This window comes from Camelus ferus, chromosome 1 (genome assembly GCF_009834535.1).
Source record: "Camelus ferus isolate YT-003-E chromosome 1, BCGSAC_Cfer_1.0, whole genome shotgun sequence".
Taxonomy (NCBI): domain Eukaryota; kingdom Metazoa; phylum Chordata; class Mammalia; order Artiodactyla; family Camelidae; genus Camelus; species Camelus ferus.
In genome coordinates, this window is record NC_045696.1 from 88,374,972 (window position 1) to 88,397,049 (window position 22,078).

The following is a 22,078-nucleotide window of genomic DNA, read 5'->3' on the forward strand; positions in this document are numbered from 1 at the left end:
AACTGTCTAATGCCACAATGCTGTGCAACAACCACAAACCCTCAGTGGCATTTAAGTTTACTGTTCACGTGTCCAGGGTTAGCTGGGAGTTGGCTTGGCACCTCTGATGATCTTAGCTGGGCTTGCTCAACGTCTGAGGGCTGACTGGCTTCATACAAGGCAACTGGGGCAACCTGGTCTGTACTATTTGTATCTCTTCCTCCAACACTCAACCAGGCATGTTTTCATAGTTATGACAAAGGCCTAACTCCTCCTAAGACCTAAGCTCAGAATCTGTACTTCATTCTAATTACCAAAACACAGACAAGAGTAGAAGGGCACTATAAAGTTATGTCAGGGGTCAGTAAACTGTAGGCTACAGGCAAAACCTGACCCACTGCCTGTTTTTTAAATAAAGTTTTATTAGAATATAGTCTCTTCCTTTCCTGTACATACTGTCCATGGCTCTTTCACGCTACAACAGCAGAGTAGTTGTGACAGAGACCAAATGACCTGCAAAGCCTTAAATGTTTATCATTTGGTCCTATTGTGAGTTATAGGATAAAGGGAATGGACACAAGGAAGAATGAAAAATTGGAGCTATTTCTGCAATCTACCAGTGGAATATTATTTTATTATTAAATATGTTTAAGAATAGTTAATGGCTTAGAGAAGGCTAATAAGATAATGTCAAAGAAAAAAGAAGGTACAAAAATATACAGACAGTATGATCCCATCTCTACACAATCATGTTTAATTACATACATTACATACAAATAGCTCACATACATATTTATTTTCACATATATTTTTAAAGGCAAGCCACAAAGAAAATATTTTCAAAACACATATCTGATAAAGGACCTGTCTCCAGAGTATACAAAGAACTCTTAAAACTCAACAATAAGAATATAATCAACACTGTTGCATATTATACACTTAAGTTGTTAAGGGTAAATCCTAAGAGTTCTCATCACAAGGAAACTTCTTTTTTCTTTTTCAATTTAATTTTGTACCTATTTGAGACGATGGATGTTCACTAAATTTACTGTGATAATCATTTTTCTCATGATGTATGTAAGTCATATCGTTATACTGTATACCTTGAACTCATAAAGTGCTGTATGTCAATTAGATATCAATAAAACAGGAAGGGAAAAAAACAACTCAATAAGAAAACCATATAATTTAAAAATGGGCCAAAGATCTGAACAGATACTTCATTATAGAAGATATACAGGTAGCAAATAAGCACAGGAAAAGATACTAATCATCATTTATCATCAGGAAACTGCAAATTAAGACAACAGTGAAATACCAGTGTACACCTATTAGAATGGCTAAAATAAAAAAAAACCCAAAAAACTAGTAATACCAAGTACTGTCAAGAACACAAAGCAACAGAAACTCTTACACATTGCTGGTGGGAATGTAGAACAGCACAGCCACTTTGGAAGCCAGTCTCTTCCAAAGTTAAATGTAGTGTTACCGTAAAAGCCGGCAATCATGCTTTTAGGTATTTATTCAGTTGATCTGAAAACTTTTATCCACACAAAAACCTGCATGTGGAAGTTTATAGTAGATTTACTCATAATCACCAAAAGCTGGAATTAATCAAGGTATCTTTTGATAGGTGACAGGATAAAGAAAGTATGGCACATCTATACTATGGAATATTGTTCAACAATAAAATTAAATGCACTAACAAGCCACAAAAGACAGGGTAACAGTAAAGGCATATCACTAAATGAAAGAAGCCAGTATGAAAGACTATGTATTATATGATTCCAATTATATGACCCTCTGGGAAAGGGTAAACTATAGAGACAGTGAAATGATCAGTGGTTGCCAAAGGTATGGGGTTCAGAATGAACAGGTGAAGTACAGGAGACTCTGAGCGCAGTAAAACTATTCTGTATGATACTGTAATGGTGGACTCATACAAGACATTATGCATTTGTCGAAACCCATATAACTTTACAGCACAAAGAATGAACCTTAATGTATGCAACTTTTAAAAAATCATTTATGAGGTCAGGGGATTAAATGCAGAATGTGACAACAGAGTCTAACTAATACAAATATATGAAAACAACTTCACTGAAGGAGGTGGGAGAAGTTATTTAGGTCACTAAATAACTGAAAATGAGTGCAGTCTGTAAAACTCAAGGCAAAAGGAACTGTGAACACGCACTTACTGCAATAATGTTTTTCACAGAGCATAAGTTAACAGTTCTGATACCACTATAAATGTAGAGTGGAATTAAATAATGAAGTAAATGGATGGCAGGCTATGGGGACCAGGTTTTTTTTAACATCCATACAATTCAGTATTATTCAAAATAAAAAGTACTCTTGACATATACCATACTTAGACGAATCTCAAGTGCACCATGCTAAGTGAATAAAACCAGACTCAGCTACATACTGTATGGTTTCATTTACATATTTTGGAAAAAGCAAACCATAAGATTAGAAAAAAGATAAGAAGCTGATGGAGGTTAAGGATGAGTGAAAGGTTTGAAAACAAAGGGGTAGCAAAGGGAATTCAGGGAGGTTGGGGGGGATAAGAGAATTTTCTTGTATTTTGATTATAGTGATAATTACATGAATCTATACATGTTAAAATTCAAAGAACTGTAAATCAAAGCATAAACTTGACCATCTATAAATTAATGAATTTCAAAAGAAAAATCAAGTTAAAATAAAAGCTGCAAAGGATTAAATCCTTTAATTCCTTCAAAGAGAAAACCAACAAATAAACCAAGAAAGTTTCGGAACATCTAGACTAACCGAAAGCCCATGTTCCCTAATGCAGTGCATTGAGAATTTAGCATTATGTCTGGGGTAGTCCTGCTACTAAAAGGGCTTAACCTAAATTTAATCATGAGAAAACTTCAGAGAAGCTTAAACTGAGGTCAATCTATAAAACAACTGATTTGGACGCTTCAAAAATGTCAATTACATTAAAAAAAAAAAAAAAAAAAAAAAACCTCAGGAACTGGTCCAGATGAAAGAAGTCTAAACAGATATGAGAACTCAATGCAACACATAATCCTAGATTTTTTTTTTCCTATAAAGGACTTTATAGTTGGAACAATTGACAAAAATCTCAATTTGGTCCACAATTAAGTAACAGTATTGTATCAATGTTTTCTTATTTTGATCACTGTACTGTGATTATTTAAGAAAATTCCCTGATTTGAAAGGGAAAAAGCAAATATTTAGGAAGTTACTCTTAAATGGTTCAGGAAAAAAAATGAGAAGGAAAGCAGTAAATGAGGTTAAGTATTCATATTTGGCATATGTGAGTGAAAGGTATCCAGGAATTCTCTGTACTAATCTGCAACTTTTGTCTGAAATGACATCAAAATTTTAAATAAATTATTTTTAAAAGTAAACATCCTTTGGGCTAAAAATAACAGATCAAGTTATCTAAAGGATGGGAATCAACATGAACATATTTAATAAATTAAGAGTCATGGGAAAACTCTTGGCACTTACTCAGTACTGACCAGAGAAGTGTGTTTCAGCACATTGCCTGGAATTCTGGGTTCTTGCTTAAATGAACCGGATCTTAAGCAAGGAATTAGCTCAATGCTGTTAAACATCTGAACTATACAAGCAACTCTCTCCCCTCAACTATTTCCTTGCTCATTAGTGATCTTAACTTATAAAACAGCAGCTTCACGAAGATCTGGCTACAAAAAATAATGAATCATACTGACTTTGAAATTATTTATATTTATAAATCAGGTGCCTGTGATTTTGATTAATTCCCAAATTGTATCAACTCTGGGACATCGAGTTTATTTTGGGACCCAGAAGCCTAGGAGCTACACTCTAAAATGGTGGTTTTATCAAGGCTCTGTAACTGTGCACACTCTTGGCTAACAGCTTTTAACTATATTCCCTCACCTTGGCACAGCCTTCTTTTAACAGGTTTCATTACTCACAAAGACACATCATCAAAATGAGTACGACTAAATATGGCTAGTGGGAAACTGTATTTTTCAGTGGGAAAATCATATGACAAGTACTTAAAGATTAGTTCTACTTTGAAAAACTGCATGAGATAGACACTGATGTAACCACTTCAAGGACACAAAAATGGGGAGAACATTTTTATTTTCATGCTTTTTAAACTCTTCACATAGAAGAGGTAAACACATACCACATATAAAAACTTTAAATATGAAGACAGAAAAGGAGCCACCTCAGAAAGCATACGGTTTTATTCAGAACTTCTCAATTAGGGAGTCGAATCTTATAAAGGGAAGTGGTCCCATTCAGCACTTACTCAATTCCCTTATTTAGTGGTGTATACAGAATTTATGAATTAGCTCTTAGTTCTGGCATGCTTAGTAAGTCCAATCTTGCTTATAGGAATAGGATCTTAATACTTCATTTTCAGAACACTTTAAAACCCAAGCCAAGGCTTCTCCTTCAAGGATGTGGAAGGCATTCCTCATTCATATCTGATTTGCAGTTTTATAAAGCATGAAGATCATTTTTGTTACTTCTTCATCTATCTGCTGGATTCTAATATTCTTTTTGATGATGATACATTCATTCAATGATAGAAACTTACAGAAAAAGAATTCCTTCTCAATTTGTAAATCAAAATTTTAAAAGCAAAACCTTTGAAGTGATAGGAAGACATTTTTATGACATAAGCAGCTACTGCACTAAGCTGCTGGCACAGACCAAAACAACAAAGGTATAAACTGCTCTTTAACCTTTAAATAGTCTACGTTTGCTACAAATCCACAAATATTTTAAATATACTTTCTTCTGCATTAAAAATTAAGATAACCTCCGGCTTTCAAAGAAGTAAATATTGTGAATTGAAAAAGATTAACTTTCCTATCGAATGTCCAATGATAAACTGAACTCCAACTTCCCTATTCCAAGGATATAAAAATGATCTAAAGTGGATCAACGTGCGTGGCAAATTCATATTAAAAATTATTTCTCATATACTCTTTTACTAAAGCAATTAATACAAAAAGAATGTAAAAGCTTGTTATATGCTTGAGGATTTAGGTAACCTCCAAGGAATCACAACTTGTCAGCTTTTAAACCCAGAGTTATAGTATGTGAAAATACTATCGTCTCATAAAAAAGCAAGCCCATAAAACTCCATACATAAAATGGCCTAAATATCAGCAATAATTACATTCTCCATAATCTTTTATCTAAAGCTTCAAAGCCATCAATCTTTTTCCAGTCTTCAAGTGAGCAATCAAAATAGTCATATTTAGTCAGGTTTAAAACTAAATTTCTCCTTCTCAATATGAAAGCATAGACAGAAAAAACAAAAAGTTATTCCATCTAACATCCTGAGCCTAAGGATGTGGAAACCATCTACAACATTATCTCATTATGTCATCATTGATTCACCTTCTTCACCAGTAGCATCCTGGGAAATGTGAAGGTCTTCAAGCATCTCCGCCAGACTAATACGAGGTGCTCCTTCATCATCTGTGTCACTTTCCACCGGAATGGTTGAATCTAAGGAAAAATACAAAGAGGATTTCAAATAAATATAAATAAGGAAATATGCAAATACTGCCGCCATCATCATTGATGTATTATTTAATCATATTATATCCACAGCTCTTATACCATATCTAGAACAGGCATTTAAATATGCATTGAATGACTAAACTTCCATAAATGTATTATGAGTAACTATCTACTAGTAAAGGGATCAGCAAATTTGAGGGCTCATGCTAGGATGCAAATGATTTCTAATGTGGTATAGTAAACAACATTTTAATAACTATTACTGTTCAAGTTTTGGGGGGTTATTTGGGGGAAGAGGGAGTAAATGTTTAGTTGTTTTAAAAACATGTAATAGGTCATTTATGGAATCAAAGTTTAAGATAACAAAATACTCACACTGGTATAATATATCTATACACAGAAGACACAACTTAAACACTCCTAAAACACCAACCTCTGTAAATGTTTACATTTTTTCTAATTGCCTCATCTTCTTCAAGATCTTCAAGGAAATCTTGGTATTGCCTAAGAAGGATAAAGAAACATTCAAATATTTCATCTTTACCAAGAAAGTATGAAATTATGTTTTCTTCACTTTCAGCACTATAAGATAAATGTGTTCCAAGTATTAAAATCCTTAAAATAATAACTGAAGGTCAGATATGGATGTCAATACTCTGACAGGTTTTTAAAAAATCTTTTCTTTCAAAATTACATGATAAAAAAAATACACACTGAATATAAGGTGACATTAAATACACGACAATGAGAAGACCCCTTCAAACTTCATCCTCCCCTGCAAAAATTTATGGCCAAGTTGAAATACACATTTTAAGACTATAAATGAAATAGTCAAATATATACTTATAATATCTAATTAAGTTAACATGATATACTTATACATACTTATTTTAAATTATACTATGAGATTATATTTTAGAAACACTGCTATTTTCCACTCACATTTCACGACACAATTTTATCCTAACAGTGTCTTCACCATCATTAAGGCCATTTTTCCAATCATCCAATACACTTCTCTAGAACACAATATCTTCATTTCTCATTGTTATTTGACAAACAGAATATCTCATATCAATGAGCTGTTTTCTTTTTATACCGTCTGAAGTACTCATTTGCTATTTGTGATATCCACAAGGTGCTCATTATATTTTAACTTTTCAAATGAATCATCTACAATCATAACTCAGCCAATAATAACTAAAACTTTGTTAAATGTCATTATGTCCGCTTATACCGATCCAAACAACACATTGATAAGAATACAAAATTAATACTGAGTACAAGGACCAACTGTGTGACAACTATTTCTTTACAATATAAAAACCATAAAGATTTATCACAAGGATTTCCTTTGAGAAAACATATGAAGTTTAAAGAAAAGTGGAACCTTTCATTATCTGCATCCATGTTTTCTCTCTCTTTTGCAAGCTCTTTCAGTTTCCAGTTTCTACGACGTTGACGTTTGGTACGGTCATAGCTCTTCTTGATTAATACCTAAAAGTAATAGAAATATTTGCAAATATTTCTACAAAATATTTGTATTTGAACAAAAAAAGGGAACTAGGTAACAGTACCTCAAAATCCAATAAAATTAAAAAATGAAAGGTTATGGGAATGCCAGGAAGTCACCAAACTGATGATAGTGGTTGTACCTCATACCTGATAGTAGTCAGGGAAAAGAGTAGGGCTCAAGAAGCAGTGTCAAGAGACCATTTAACATTTTTCTTAACATACTTAGTATTTTATGAGAATGCATTTAACCCTTATTTGTATAATTATTAAAATTATTAATAAATTGTATAATTATTAAAATGAAAACTGAAATCTTCCAATGATTGAAAATTGAAATATTTTACACCAAAAACTTCATGTTTTTGGTGACTGTTTTTTTCTTTATACCAAAGTATAGTAGCTTTCAGCTATCATTCACATAAATCATTCTGAAACATTATCACAGGCAGACATTTTTTTCTCCCTTTTACTCCTAATAAGCACTTATAGAACGATACATATTTCTCACAACTGTATGTCCTACAACAGTTTAATAAAGTGTGGACTGTTTAAATGAAAATAACTTTACAATACAAAATTTTGTAAGACCATCTTGATCTTCTCTTACAACTTTGTGAGAAATACCTATTTAGACTTACCTAAACCATGCTTCTATTTACTAATTTATTAATTAATAAAAGTACAACTGGGTGGTAAGAAAGAGAGCCTTTCTTATGCCATGACTTTATTTCTGTTATTTTTGACCACAGCTAAAGCAATCAATGTTTATTTTAAAAGAATAAGCAAGCAGGAGATATAGTCTTTTTCACACTTCACATTCACTGTTGCTCATGATTCATATAAACTCATGTTAGAATTTAACAGATTTTTTTTCAAAAGTAACATTTTTTTCTCTAAGACTTGATACTGTGAGATTATTTTCAACTACAATTAAATTTCAAACCTGAAAAATGGTTTTAACTCTAAATGCCTTAACTAAACAATACATAATATACTGAGCCTAAAAGAATGAACAGCAATAAATTCTAAAGGTCATCATTTTTCGTTGCAAATTTATTTTTGTTCTACAGATACCATCAAACATTTTGACAGAATGAAAATCTGATTATAAGAGCAACCAAAACACTCAATAAATCCTGAATTTTACCTACCAAGAATAATTATTTTAAAGGAAGGTTTTGCTATTACACTTTAACTGCAATATCAAAAGGAATCTCTAAATTGATTTGTTATTTCCAAAAATGTGAATTTATGCATCTTACCCATAAGAGTTACATCAATCCTTTGTTAACACAGGAAAAAAGGGGAAAAATCTAAAGCCTTACCACATCTGGGATTCTATCTGATTTCATTTTATTGACATGCTCATCATTTAAGTTACAGTTGGCCAAATCAAACCTAAAATGAAAACATAAGACACTTAATTACAAAAACATTTATTCTTTCCATGTAACTTTTTATTTCATAGATGATCACCTAAAAGTTCCTTCTAAGATCAAACATTTAATATGCTTTCTCACTTTAAAAGTTTTGCAGTGTACTACACAGTGAACATGTTTCTACAGATTCCAGTAAATAAAATAATGTACTCTATCTCTGAGTTTCACATGTCATCCATTATTGTCCACCTCACCATATACTTGTAAAAGAAGCAAAACAATTATATTTGGTCTAACATTAGGATTCAGTGAGATGGTCCCATTTAGATTATAAATAACAAAAACAAAACACCTTTCATTGTCTAGTAAAAGGAACTGAAACCCTAAGAGCAAAAGTAATGTTTAATGCATGCTTATAAGTTCTGCATCAGAATGGACTGTCCTATACCTGTAAAGAGCTCTTACACATACAGCTGCCATATTTTAAAAGGGAAATATTTTAACAGCAGCATATGCATAATAAAAAACTACCTGCTTCCTCCAAAAGGCTATAAATATAATCTAATCATATAACTTCAGGGTTCAATTTCTCAAAATCTTGTAACAAATGACTCTTTAAGATGATGGCCAAAATGGAATAACTATGGGCTTCTATCCTCTATCCAATAAATAGTTTAATTTATTTATCAAAAATAAAATGAGCTAAAAGGTTCCTAAGAACTCTTAAATTCTTTTTAGAATAAACAACTCTAGTATTTTAGATTGCTCCACTGGCTCCCAGAGAAAATCTGCAGTGCTAACTGACAGTTTAAAATACTGCAAGATAATACAAACCCCAACACCAGGTCTCCAGGATTTAGAAGATGTCCCAAATGAGTGCGGCAAAAATACTGTTTATCTGTATTCATTTCAGATGTTTTCTGTACCCAGACTTCTCCGAGGGTATGCTTAACAGGAAAGAAAATGTACTCTTCAATAATCTAAGCATAACTTAAAAAGCACCTCATGGAAAAGTTAAATACAATGTTGATTTTGGTTTTCTGATTTTCATTTTAAAGACAGAAATTGTATTATTTTCCAGACTTCTGACATACTGTCAAAGTTCACAAATTACAGAATTATGAGTACAGAAAAAGATTCATAAGTAACTCATAAGATAATATTTTATTAAGATTTTATTCAAAGCTTTTATAAGACATTAACATTGTCACCTAAAAACAGACACATATGTAGAATTCTCAAAAGATATGTTTCACAACGAGATGGGCCAACACAGACTGAGCAAAAAGAAAAACTTTTTTTAAACGTAGGGGAGTCTAAAATTCAGGTAACATTTTAAGCAACCCTGTTTTACGTAAGTTTAAAAAAACAGGACTCACAGAAAATAATCTAGCAATCCCAGTGGCACCACTACCACAAGAGAACCCAAATCTTTAAATCTATTTTTTGAATGCCTACTATTTTGAGGTTTAACTTTTTTCTTCTAAACTATTTGTCATAGAAATAACATCCCAAATTTGAACTTTTAAAGTAGAAAACCATTAAAGCCCCATTCCAACATGGAATTTTACAATTTAACTGACATTTCAAACTTCCAGGCTGAATTAAGTATAGTACATGCCAGTACCTTTTACTAACAAAAACAGACCCAAGTAAAAAAGTTATACACAGAATTAAGGAAACTCAAAGAGGTGAAATGAAGAGGTAGCAATAGAGGAAGAAACTAAAATAACAGACATCAGATTCAGGAAAAAATCCAGATTTAGGGGAAAAAACTGGAAAAAAAAAAATGAATCGGGGAGAGGTATACCTCAAGCAGTAGAGCTCATGCTTAGCATGTGCTAAGTCCTGGGTTCAATCCCCAGTAACTCCTCTGTAAATAGGTAAGTAAGTAAGTAAGTAAGTAAGTAAGTAAATAAATAAATAAATAAATAAATAAATGTGAATCACCAGGGAAAGACTAAATTCTAGCTAAATGCATTTTCTGAAAGCAAAGAAAGTATAATATCTCATTTTATATATGCCTGAGAAGAGATGCTTAAAAGATAAGAAGTTTGCTCTTAATCATATTATTAAATTTTTTAAATAAAAATATGAAAAGTAATTAATTTTTCCATTTCCATTGATTTCCCCCAAATTATCAGAGGTTAGTTTTGTCTCAAGACAAAATTACCTCAAAAGAAATGAGCACTGTTAGTATCCAGTTTGGGGGGACCTCAAAATACTATTTCACAGCAGAAAAGAAATCAGACTTAACATCCTTGAAGAAATACCTAATTTCAGATACGGGGTAAGAACTATACAATGTGATTTTGGAACACGTAAATGATGTGGTGGTGTGCCACAAAGAACGCTTTCAAAGACTAGAGAAGTTATGTCAAAAGAACAACATAGGTAGCAGATAAACAACGAAATCTTACTGTATAGCACAGGTAACTATATTCAATACCTTGTAATGGCCTATAATGAAAATTGTAAATTGACTATACTTCAATTTTTAAAAAAGGACACAGGAATAGACTGATATCTATCAAAGAAACTTGAGTCAATAATTAATAATTTTTCAAAACAGAAAGCACTGGGCCCAGATGGATTCAATGGTGAACTGTATCAAACATTTAAGGCAGAAATTATACCATTCCTCTACAGTCTTTTCCAGAAGATGGAAGCAGAGGGAATACTTCCTAACTTTTTTACAAAACCAGCATTACCCTAAAACCAAAACGGAAGACATTACAAGGAAAACAATCTACAGACCAATTTCTCATGAACACAGATTCAAAAATCCTCAACAAAATATAAAAGAATTGTACACCATGACCAAGTGGGATTTAACCTATGTGTGCAAGGCTAGTTCAACATTTGAAAAACCCATCGACCACATCAACACGCTAAAAAGGAAAACAAACAAAATCACATGATGGTATCAACACATAAAGACAAAGCATGTAACAAAATCCAACCCTCATTCATGATAAAAACTCTCAGTAAACTAGGAATTGAGAGAAACTTCCTTCACTTGATAAAGAATATCTACTTAAGAAAAAAAAAAAACTTAACCAGCATTACACTTAAAGGTGAGAAACTTGGAGATTTCCCACTAAGATCCTACAAGTCAAGAATGTTCCCTCTCACTGCACATTTTCAATATCCTACTGGAAAATCTAGCTAATGTAAAAGACAAGAAAAGGAAATGACAGGTATATAGATTGAGAAGAAAAAAATAAAATTATCGCTGCAGATGACATGATCATCTACAAAGACTATCTGACTGGACAAAAACACTCGTGGAACATAGCAAGATTACAGGACACAAGGTTATAAACCAAAGTCAGTCACTCCCCTATATACCAACATGAAAACAGTGGAATTTGAAATTTAAAAATATAATTTACATTAGCACCCAAAAAAATGAAATACTAAGGTGTAAATCTGACAAAATATGTGTAAGACCTCTATGAGGAAAACTACAAAAGTCTGATGAACAAAATCAAATAACTCAAACAGAGAGATGTTCCATGTTCATTGACAGGAAAACTCAATATTGTCAAGATGTAAGTTCTGCACAACTTGATCTTAAGATTCATGCAGTTCTGATCAAAATCCTAACAAGTTAAGCCATGAAGGTGTAACATACAGCACAAGGAATATGGTCAATAATACTGTAATAACTCTGTAATGATTACTAGTCCTTACCATGGTGATCATTTCATAATAGATGCAAAACTCATATCACTTGTGTAGTACACCTGAAAATAAAATACTATTGTACATCAACTTTATTTCAATTTAAAAAAATCTCAACAAGTTATTTTGTGGATATTGACAACTGATTTTAAAGTTTGTACACAGAGGCAAAAGATACAGGATAGTCAACACAATTCTGAAGAAAAGGTTGTAGGATTGACACTACCCAACTTTCTCAACTGAAGAAAAGGTTGTAGGATTGACACTACCCAAGCATTACTATAATGCTACAGTAAGCAAGACAGTATGGTACTGACTAAAGAACAAATAGATCAATGGAACAAAACAGAGAGCCCAGAAATACACCCACATAAATACAGTTAACTGATCTTTGACAAGGGAGCAAAAGCAATACAATGAAGCAAAGACAGTGTTTTCAACTAATGGTGCTGGAATAACTGGACATCAGCAAGCCAAAAAAAAAAAAAAAAAGTCAATCTAGACACAAACCTTACATTCATCACAAAAACTAACTCAAAATGGATCACAGACCTAAGTGTAAAATACACAACTATAAAACCCCTAGAAGATAACAAAGGAGAAATCTAGCTGACCTTGGGTTTGGCAATGACTATTTAGATACAACACCAAAAGCAGGATCCATGAAAGAATAGTTGATAAACTGGACTTCAATAAAATTAGAAATTTCTGCTCTGTGACAATGTCAAGAGAGTAAGAAGATAAACGAGCCTGAAAGGAAATATGTGCAAAAAAACACATCTAACAAAGGACTATTATCCAAAATTGACAAATAACTCTTATAACTCAGCAGTAAGAAAACAAACAACCTGATTAAGAAATGAGCCAAAGATCTTAACAGACACCTCACCAAAGACATTCAGATGGCAAAAAGCATATGGAAAATACCCCACATCGTGTCATCAGGGAAATATAAATTAAAATGACAGTAAGATACTAACACAGACTATTAGAATGGCCAAAATCCTAAACACTGACAACACCAAATGTGAAGATGTGGAACAAGAGGAACATTGCTGGTGGGAATGCAAAATGATACTGCCACTTTGGAAGACAGTTTGGCACTTTCTTACAAAGTAAACATACTCTTACCAAACAATGCAACAAACATGCTCTTTGGTATTTACCCAAAGAAGCTGAAAACACATGTCCACACAAAAACATGCAAAAGGATGTTCACAGCAACTTTATTCATAAATTGTCAAAAATTGGAAGCAACCAAGATGTCCTTCAGTAGGTGAATGAGTAAACTGGTACACTGAAACAATAAAACACTGTTTGGCATTAAAGAAAAAAACAAAAACAAAAAAGAGCTATTAAACCATGAAAAGACATGTAGGAATCTTAAATGCACATTACTAAGTGAAAGAGGCAATTTGTAAAGACTGTATGAGTCCAACTGTATGACATTCTGGAAAAGGCAAAATTGGAGAGACAGTATTAAAAAAAAAAAAATCAGTGATTGTCAGTGGTTAGGAGGGAGGGAAGATGAATAGGCAAAGCACAGAGGATTTTCAGGGCAGTTAAAATATCCTGCATGACACTATAATGATGGGATTCATGTCATTATACATTTGTCCAAACCCACAGAAAATACCAAGACTGAAACTTAAGGTAAAATATGGACTTTGGGTGATTACAATGTGTCAGTGCAGATTCATCAACTGGAACAAATGTACCACTCTGGTGGGAGAAGGGCATTAAAAACGGAAGCTATGCATGTGTAGAGGCAAGGGATATGTAGGAAATCTTTTACCTCTTAATTTTGCTGTGAATCTAAAACTGCTCAAAAGAAGGAAAAGTCATTTAAACAAAATTTTTTTAAAGGGCATAGAAACTATTCTGAAGGGGCTCCTACTGGCTGCATTTCAGGCAATCTGAGTGGAAGGAAGGAAGGAAAAAGGCAGGCAGGCAGGCTAGTAACAAAGGGGGAAAAAAATCATAATTTACAATGGAGAGATCTGGCTATAAGTCAAACAGCCAACCATTGCTTGCCTCTTGATATATCACAAAAAGTACACAGCATCACCTCTGAAATGTTCTGCCTAAATTAACCTAAATTCAAGCAAGACTTTAGACCCACTTTCCAGCTTAATGAAAATACAAAAGATTCAGAAGTAAGTTAAATGATATCATGAGGAAACAATAAGATAAAGCCACAAGATAAAGGCCCTAATTGCTTTAGGAAGTTAGTATCATAAATATTTAAGAAGTACAACATTCACATTCAATGAATAGTCCCTAACTAAATACTGGTTTGAATAAACCATAAAAGGCACTTTGGGACAAGTAAGGAAATTCAACAAACTATATAGTTTATATGTATGATAATACTTTGATTATGTAGAAAATATACCTATGTTTTAGAGATGCATATTGAAATATTCAGTGTTTAGTGATAATATATATTTAATTCAAAATGTTTGAAATTTTTTAGAAGTAAAAAAAGGTTAGCTTGTCATGTGGTCCTTCTGTACAAAAGTAAAAGAAATGTTTTTTCATAATAATATTTCCTATATGAAAGAGAAAACATTTAACATATCAGATAGTATAAATCTGATAGTTTTTACCACAATGACCACATTTTAAAAGCAAATGGCATACAAACACATTTTTTTAACCTAATGTGGTGTTAGCTTTATCTGGAACATTCTGGAATGACGAACAACAACAACAAAAAAACCAAAGATACAAAAGAGAGAGAGAGAGACTTGAAGAGTAAGTCGGGGGTTAGGAGGAAGTGAGCAGGATGTAAATTACCTTTTTGGATATCATTCCAGCACCTGCACTGCGTTTTAGATCTCGTACTATGCTGCAATCCATAACAATAAACTCCTCTAGCTGTCTGGGATGGCATAAACTATTAAAAAGATGACTCCAAAAAGTGTTCCCATCAATATCTGCAACTAAGAATAAGCATAGAACGTTATGGAACAAAAGAACTTAAATATTTCAAAAGACATCAACTGTGTTAACTAGGAAGTAGTTGGTATATACAAACTGGGAAGCATCAGGTCAAAGGAACCACAGTGGTTCACTCACACTCTAGTGGATATCATTTATTCCTATAAATCAGCCCCAAATTCTCAGAGCACAAGAGAAATACCAGTTGTCAAACATATCGTAAGTAGTTACTATGATCTGAACACCACAATGTAAGTGCCTTTAAAATAAGGTCAGATCCAATCAGTTGTACAGTTGTTTCATGTGCTGGTGTTTTATTTCAGATACATTATCAATCATCTTAGGTGCTTAATTTATGGGAAATAAAGTTCTTCTACCTGACAGATGTTCATCACAATGTTGCAAACAGATCTTTGATGAATAATTCTAATTGACATGGATTATGAATGACTTTCAACAAAATATAATGTTTTATAACAGAAAATTCATATTACAGGAAACATGTGAAAAAGATCAAGTAGGAGATACAACCAAATACTAATAAGACAGCTATCAACATGGGGGTCTCTTTTAAAAATAGTTTTTTTTATAAAGAGAATGTTAAAAATTAGGTATAAAAATGATGAAATTAGTTAAAATTCATATTTAAAATAAATATTCTACCAGATTACAAAGTGTCTAAAGTTCCAAACTTTAAAACACTTGCTATACACTAAAATTTGGCAATGAACTTAGTCACAAAAATTAAATGAGGTAAATAAGTAAGTCGATTTCAGTAAAAATAAATAGAATAAAATTAATAAAATTTTAAAAGTTCTCAGAAATCTTTCTCCAAATAAAATATACAAGGGTAACTTATCAAAAGCTTTAAAAAGTCCAGTGCTTTTAAACACTGCACAGTAGTTTTTCAAAATGGTTATTACTGAGAATGCTTGATAAAATTACCAACAACTACAAGTTATTACTGCTCGTTGCACTGAACTGTCAAGGCAAATAGTTCCCAAAACTTACCTTGTAGGGTATTTGGATCTATGAGGTGGATAACGCTGGTTACTCGAATACACACACAAATCTGGTTCATGTTTCCCAGGCTTTGTGCCAGTTTCGAAGACAGACAAACAACATTATCCTAGGCATAAGAGCTAACATTTAATGTGAAGGAAATCCTAAATAACAGTCTCCAATAAACACTCATCAATGCAAATCTGATCCAGGTGCATTTTCCCAAATCAAAATGTTATTTTTAATTCTCCATAACAACAAATGGCCTAAAAAAAGAATCAGACCTTAGAGAAACAGAAAATAAGTTATACCTTCTTAAGATGGGGATATAGGTCTTAATAAAATGCTTTTAAAAATATATTCCAGATCCTAATCACCAAGCTGTTAAGTTTATTTCAATTTTACTGAAGGGTGAATGCTTGCTTATCACTCTATGTTAATACAGTGTACATTCTAAACAAAGTATTATAAATACCAGGAGCGTGATTGGCTAAATTGATTTGTGACTTCGTTCAATATCTATAAAAATTAATTTCAGAGAAGCCACATGTTTCTCTTTCTTGTCTATATGTACCAATATGTAATCAAAGATTTAATGCCCCGCAGAAAGCACATATGTCTATGTGTGCATTAGGAGAGATTACCAGCAATGTGGTTATCTGTTTTTAAGCTGATATTAAAACATGAAAAAGACCTGAGATATATTTTAAGTTGTATCTATTCACAATCATAGGCTCCCCCACTGAAGGGACAGTCTTGTGCATCCCTCATGGCCTAGTCCAGACTTTTTCGTTTAAACTTAATAAAAAAGAGTCTCCAAAGATTAATTAAAATACTCCTTTATATTATGTATTCATTCAGATACCTGTATGAATTACTCAAAGGAATTAATACACAAGGCCTAAATATGCCCTTACACCTGAATTCTTATTTCCCCGGTTTTGTACCAGGAAAATGTTCCTTGTTTTAAACCAGAGGTCTGCAAAATAAGACCCTTAGGCCAAATTTTCGTAAATAAAGTTTTGCTGGAACACAGCCTCAACCCTTCATTTATCTATTATCAATGGTTACTTTTGTGCAACAGCAGCACAGCTGAGTGATTGCAAAACAGACTCCATAGTTTAAAAGCTGAAAATACTTACTCTCTGGTCCTTTCCAGAAAAAAATCTGCTGACTGTTTTACGCCATCATTTCATCCCTGATACTGTACTACACCATAGATTAGTGATGACAGCTTTAAAGCCTTAGAGTCACAAACCTAGACACAAATCCTGGTTTGATCATTCTGTAGTTACGTAACTTTGGGCAAGTCATCTAACCTCCTCAAGCTTCAATTTCCTCATCTTCAAAATGATGATATGATGATACACCAGTTGTTGTGAGACATGAAGAGGTGAAATATACTTAAGTACTCGGATAAAAACTTTATGTAGAATGCTCACTACAAATTATGGCATTTATCATTACTAATGATTTAAATACGGACACATTTCTACTTGGCAGAGACCTCTAGTATATAATCCTTAACAAACAGCCTTCTGTACAATAGATCCTCAATAACTATTCATTGTATTTTAATTCATTTCTATTTTTTGAAGCAGGGTTTTTACCTGAGTAAAATTAATGAAATGACAATCTACATTTTAAGTGTTACTCAGATTATATTTTTAAAATCACAAAAATTATTCTATGATCTCATTTTCACAATACTGTTTAATTTTATTAAGCCAAAATCCAGTTTGAACACATTCCACAAAGTGTTAAAAGATATTTATCTTAAAGTCATTTCCTGTATTCACAGTTTCATAGAACTGTATGTGTCCACTAGGATCACAAATTTTAAGGAATGTACATGGTAAAGAATTGCACACCAAAGATTCATAATTACAAGTTATATTTATAGTTAAAGAACTGTACACCAAAAATTTATAATTTTAAGCATGGTTACTTTCAAACATCTTTTTAACATGCCTAAAAATGTGTCAGAAATCATTTAAGAAAGAGGTTACTATAAATGCTTAACCAATCCCAGAAGGAAATCAGGAGCTAATAATTACATATAAACCAATTAATTTTACTTGTACTCTTTCATAAGAAAGACATGGTTTAATTAAATGAGAAAAATTACCTTGCATATTGGAACAATTTCCACAGAAAAAGTGCTTTTGTAATTGTATGTGTTACTGTGGATATCCTGAGAGATGAGTCTCTGTGAAGCTTTGTATCTGTTAAGAGAAAAAGTTAGCCATAATAAAAGACAAAGGTCCTTACTTGTGTAGTCTCGGGAATATAAACTTTCATTAAATCAAATCATCACTGCCTGAGGTCTGAAATAGCTTCCTGATGCCTGCTATGTATGATAAAGCTAATTTTATCTATTTCATTTAAAAACCCTCACCAATCTACTGCACTCTACCGATTTTCAACTTTATCTACTAAAAACCTACAAAACACTCCCTTGGCTTAGATCAATCTAGTCCATATATAGCATCCATTAAAAGCAACACTAATGCCCACCCCGTCTTCATTTACACTAATCTCATGTTCCAATATAAACTCTACTTTTGAAAATTTCCCATTTTAAGATCTTAAGTCCTTCACCCTCCATGAAGTTTCTTCCCATAGTCCTCTACCCCCATTTTCTTTTCTCTTATTTAAATATGTTCAATCAGCGGTTCAGAACTACAGGGCTTACTATCACAGTCTAGCTTCCCAAAGAGATTCTTAATGCTGTTTGGCTAATGTTTCCCTTAAAGTGGCTAATCCAATAAATGCTTCTAACTGTGTAAGTATTCTTAGTATAATTTTAAATATCTTGAGATAAGTTGCTTAAGCCTGGAGAATGGATGTGACCTAAATTCACTCCGAGCTCCCTGGATTTAATCACATGAAGTTTCAGAACATACCTAGTGGGAACCGTACACTGGAGAAATTCTACCATCTTCTGAGCATGTTGTTTTGAGGAATAATAGAAATCCAGACCATCTTTAAAAAAAAAAAAAAGCTATATTAAAATAATTCTGCAAAGTAAGATTTTCCTCTACTAAGATGACTATATCACGATTTAAATGTGTATTATACAGTTAAATTATAATATTCTAGCCATAGCAATTAGGGATATCATATCACTTAAAACTTGTCTGACAAAAGGATAGATAAATCAGACAAATGATAAGGAAAAGAAACAAGATTCACAATTTAAATTCCAGACAAAATAAAATTCAAAGTCAAAAGGGAAGAGAAAAACATTAAACAGAACAAAGGATAATTTCTATTTAAAGTGGAACAATCTACTAAGAAAACAATAGGAATGCATTTAATAACATAGCACTGAGATGCAGAAAACAAAAACTATTAAAAAGAAAAGAGGAAATTAACAAATGCTAACACATGCACAATCACTGTGGGAGACTTGTATAAGAACATCAAAACCAAAATTACCAAACTGACCAAAAATAGGAAGGATGCATAGAACCTGAACAACGAACTGTATCAAGGCTGATTTAATCGAAATGACAAAACGTGGTCCCAAGAAAGAATATATATTATTTTCAAAAATTCATAAAACATTCATAAAATAATCATATACTAAGATTAAAAAAAGAACTTCAATAAATTCCAAAAGGTAGAAATTAATACAGTGTTATCTGATCACAATGCAGTAGCATTAAAAATCAGCAGCAAATGGGTAACCACAAGCAAACTACTTGCTGAGTAATGTTTGTAGAGATATTCTTCCAAACAACTCAGTACACTACAGGAGAGAATATTAAATAGTGCAGCGACTATGGAAACTAGTACAGATGTTCTTCAAAAAAATTAAAAATAGAACTACCACATGATCTCACTTCCAGGCATTCACCCAAAAGAACTGAAATCAGTATCTCCCATGTTTATTGCAGTACTATTCACAATAGCCAAAATGATGGACATTTAGGTTGTTTCCACAACAGCTGAATGGATAAAATGTGATATATACAAACAATGGAATGTTATTCAGCCTTAAAAAGGGAGGAAATTCTGCGATGTGCAACGTCATGGATGAATCTTGAGTACATTATGATAAGTGAAATAAGCCAGTCACAGAAAGACAAATACTGTATGATTCCACTTATATGATATACCTAAAATAGTCAAATTCATAAAATTAAAGAGTGGAATGGTGGTTGCCAGAAAGGAGGGAGAAATGAGGAGCAACTAATTAATGGGCATTAAGCAAGATGATTAACTTCTAGAGATCTGCTGTACAACATTGTACTTATAGACAACCATAATGTATTATACACTTAAAAATTTAAGAGGGCAGCTCTTAAGTGTTCTTATCACAATTTTTTTTAAAAAGACCCCATTTAAAAAATAAAAATATAGGGGAGTGATGGAAATGTTAGGTATTCTTGATTGTGGTGGTGGTTTCATATATACGTGTATCAAAATCCAACAAATTATACATCTGAAAAATGCGCAGTTTACCATACAGAAATTATACCACAATACATTTGTTCATAAAAATTTTTTAAAAAGAAAAGAAAATGAAAATACAAACTAAGAGAAAGTATTTACAAATCATATGTGATAAGGGACATGTATCCACAGTATATTTTAAGAAAACTCTTACAACTTAGTAAGACAAATGACCCAATTAAAAAATGGGCAAAATATTTAAATAGCTATTTCACCAAGAACGATTCAGGAATGGCTAATAAGCTCATGAAAAGATAATTAACATCATTAGTCATTAAAGAAATGCAAATTAAAACCACAATGTAAACTAACATAACACTGTAAACTGATCATACTTTAATATAAATATATATATATATACATACACAAAAAAAACCCAAAATGAGATACAACTTCACACCATCCTCTAGAATGGCTATTTACAAAAAAAGAAACAACAGCAAAGGTTGGTGAGTAAATGTAGAAACTTGAACCCTCAAACACTGCTGATGGGACTATAAAATGGTATAGCCACTCAGGAAAGAGTTTGGCAGTTTCTTAAAAAGATAAGTTTACCACATGACTCAGCAACTCTTACAGTGAGGCACGAACCCAAGAAAATAAAATAGATGAGATGCTTGCTCAGAAAAAAAAAGAAATATGCAATGGGTAGAGGAAAAAGGTAGCTACAAGTACCAGCTACAGTCAATATAATACACAGAAGAAAATTTGTAACTTTAAGTCTATATATCAGAAATTGAAAATAAACTAAGCTCAATTAATTCAAACAAAAGAAAACTGAGAAAAACTAAATAGAAGAGGAAATACTGTAAAACTGTGTGGTAATGTTTGTTAACTAGATTCAATAGGGTGAACATTTAGCAATATACACAAATAGTCAATCAATATGCTGTACACCTGAAACTAATACAATGTTACATGTCAATTCTACAATTCTATCTCAATAAAAAAAAATTTTAAACATCAGTAATAAAAGCAAAAATTAAGAAAAAGGAAAAATAAGGCTCTTTTGATAAAATTAAAGCTAACTCTCTGAAAAAACTAACATAATTGACAACTTTGGCAAATATGACAGGGAAGGGAGGAATTGAGGGGAGAGGAGAAAAGACAACAATAGCGACAATAAAGACATAGCGATAGTTACGAACGAGACTTAACACCATGATATATATAGTTCAATTTTATGCCAAGAGTGTAAAAAGCTAGATGAAAAGGTTTATTTCCTCGGAAAACGCTATTAAAATTGATTCAAGAAGCAGCAGAATACCTGAAAGAAACTAATGCTCTAACAAAGCAGTTGAAAAGCCTTTATTCCCTTTCCTCATACCAAACTGGATGGCTTAATGGGCAGGTTCTTACAAAACTTCAAGAGGTTAATTAACAAACACTATGCAGGAAGGGGGAAAACTTTCGAATTCTTTCAATATCAAACATTAACTGATAGCAAGATTGGACAGAACAGTTTAAATATGTATGTAACTGTGTATGCATATGTCAAGCAGAAATCTCAACAAATACTCTACTTAAGGGTAAAACACAGAAAGATAATAATGCCTGATACATTACCACTCAATGCTATTCTC

The 22,078-nt window shown here is 32.4% G+C and overlaps 1 protein-coding gene across 6 annotated transcripts in view; it reads right to left on the minus strand.

Annotated features, from left to right (window-relative positions):
- The window catches only part of NMD3 (NMD3 ribosome export adaptor), a 191,253-nt gene that overhangs the window by 156,889 nt on the left and 12,286 nt on the right, over nucleotides 1-22,078 (minus strand). For all 6 annotated transcript variants that reach the window (XM_032484984.1, XM_032484994.1, XM_032484999.1 and 3 more), the window contains exons 8-16: nucleotides 18,941-19,019; nucleotides 18,163-18,259; nucleotides 16,044-16,161; nucleotides 14,889-15,034; nucleotides 9,237-9,349; nucleotides 8,349-8,421; nucleotides 6,899-7,005; nucleotides 5,942-6,012; nucleotides 5,383-5,493 (exon numbers count right to left, since the gene is read on the minus strand). In XM_032484984.1, coding sequence (XP_032340875.1) covers nucleotides 5,383-5,493; nucleotides 5,942-6,012; nucleotides 6,899-7,005; nucleotides 8,349-8,421; nucleotides 9,237-9,349; nucleotides 14,889-15,034; nucleotides 16,044-16,161; nucleotides 18,163-18,259; nucleotides 18,941-19,019 — 915 coding nt within the window. The remainder of the gene's footprint in view (nucleotides 1-5,382; nucleotides 5,494-5,941; nucleotides 6,013-6,898; nucleotides 7,006-8,348; nucleotides 8,422-9,236; nucleotides 9,350-14,888; nucleotides 15,035-16,043; nucleotides 16,162-18,162; nucleotides 18,260-18,940; nucleotides 19,020-22,078) is intronic.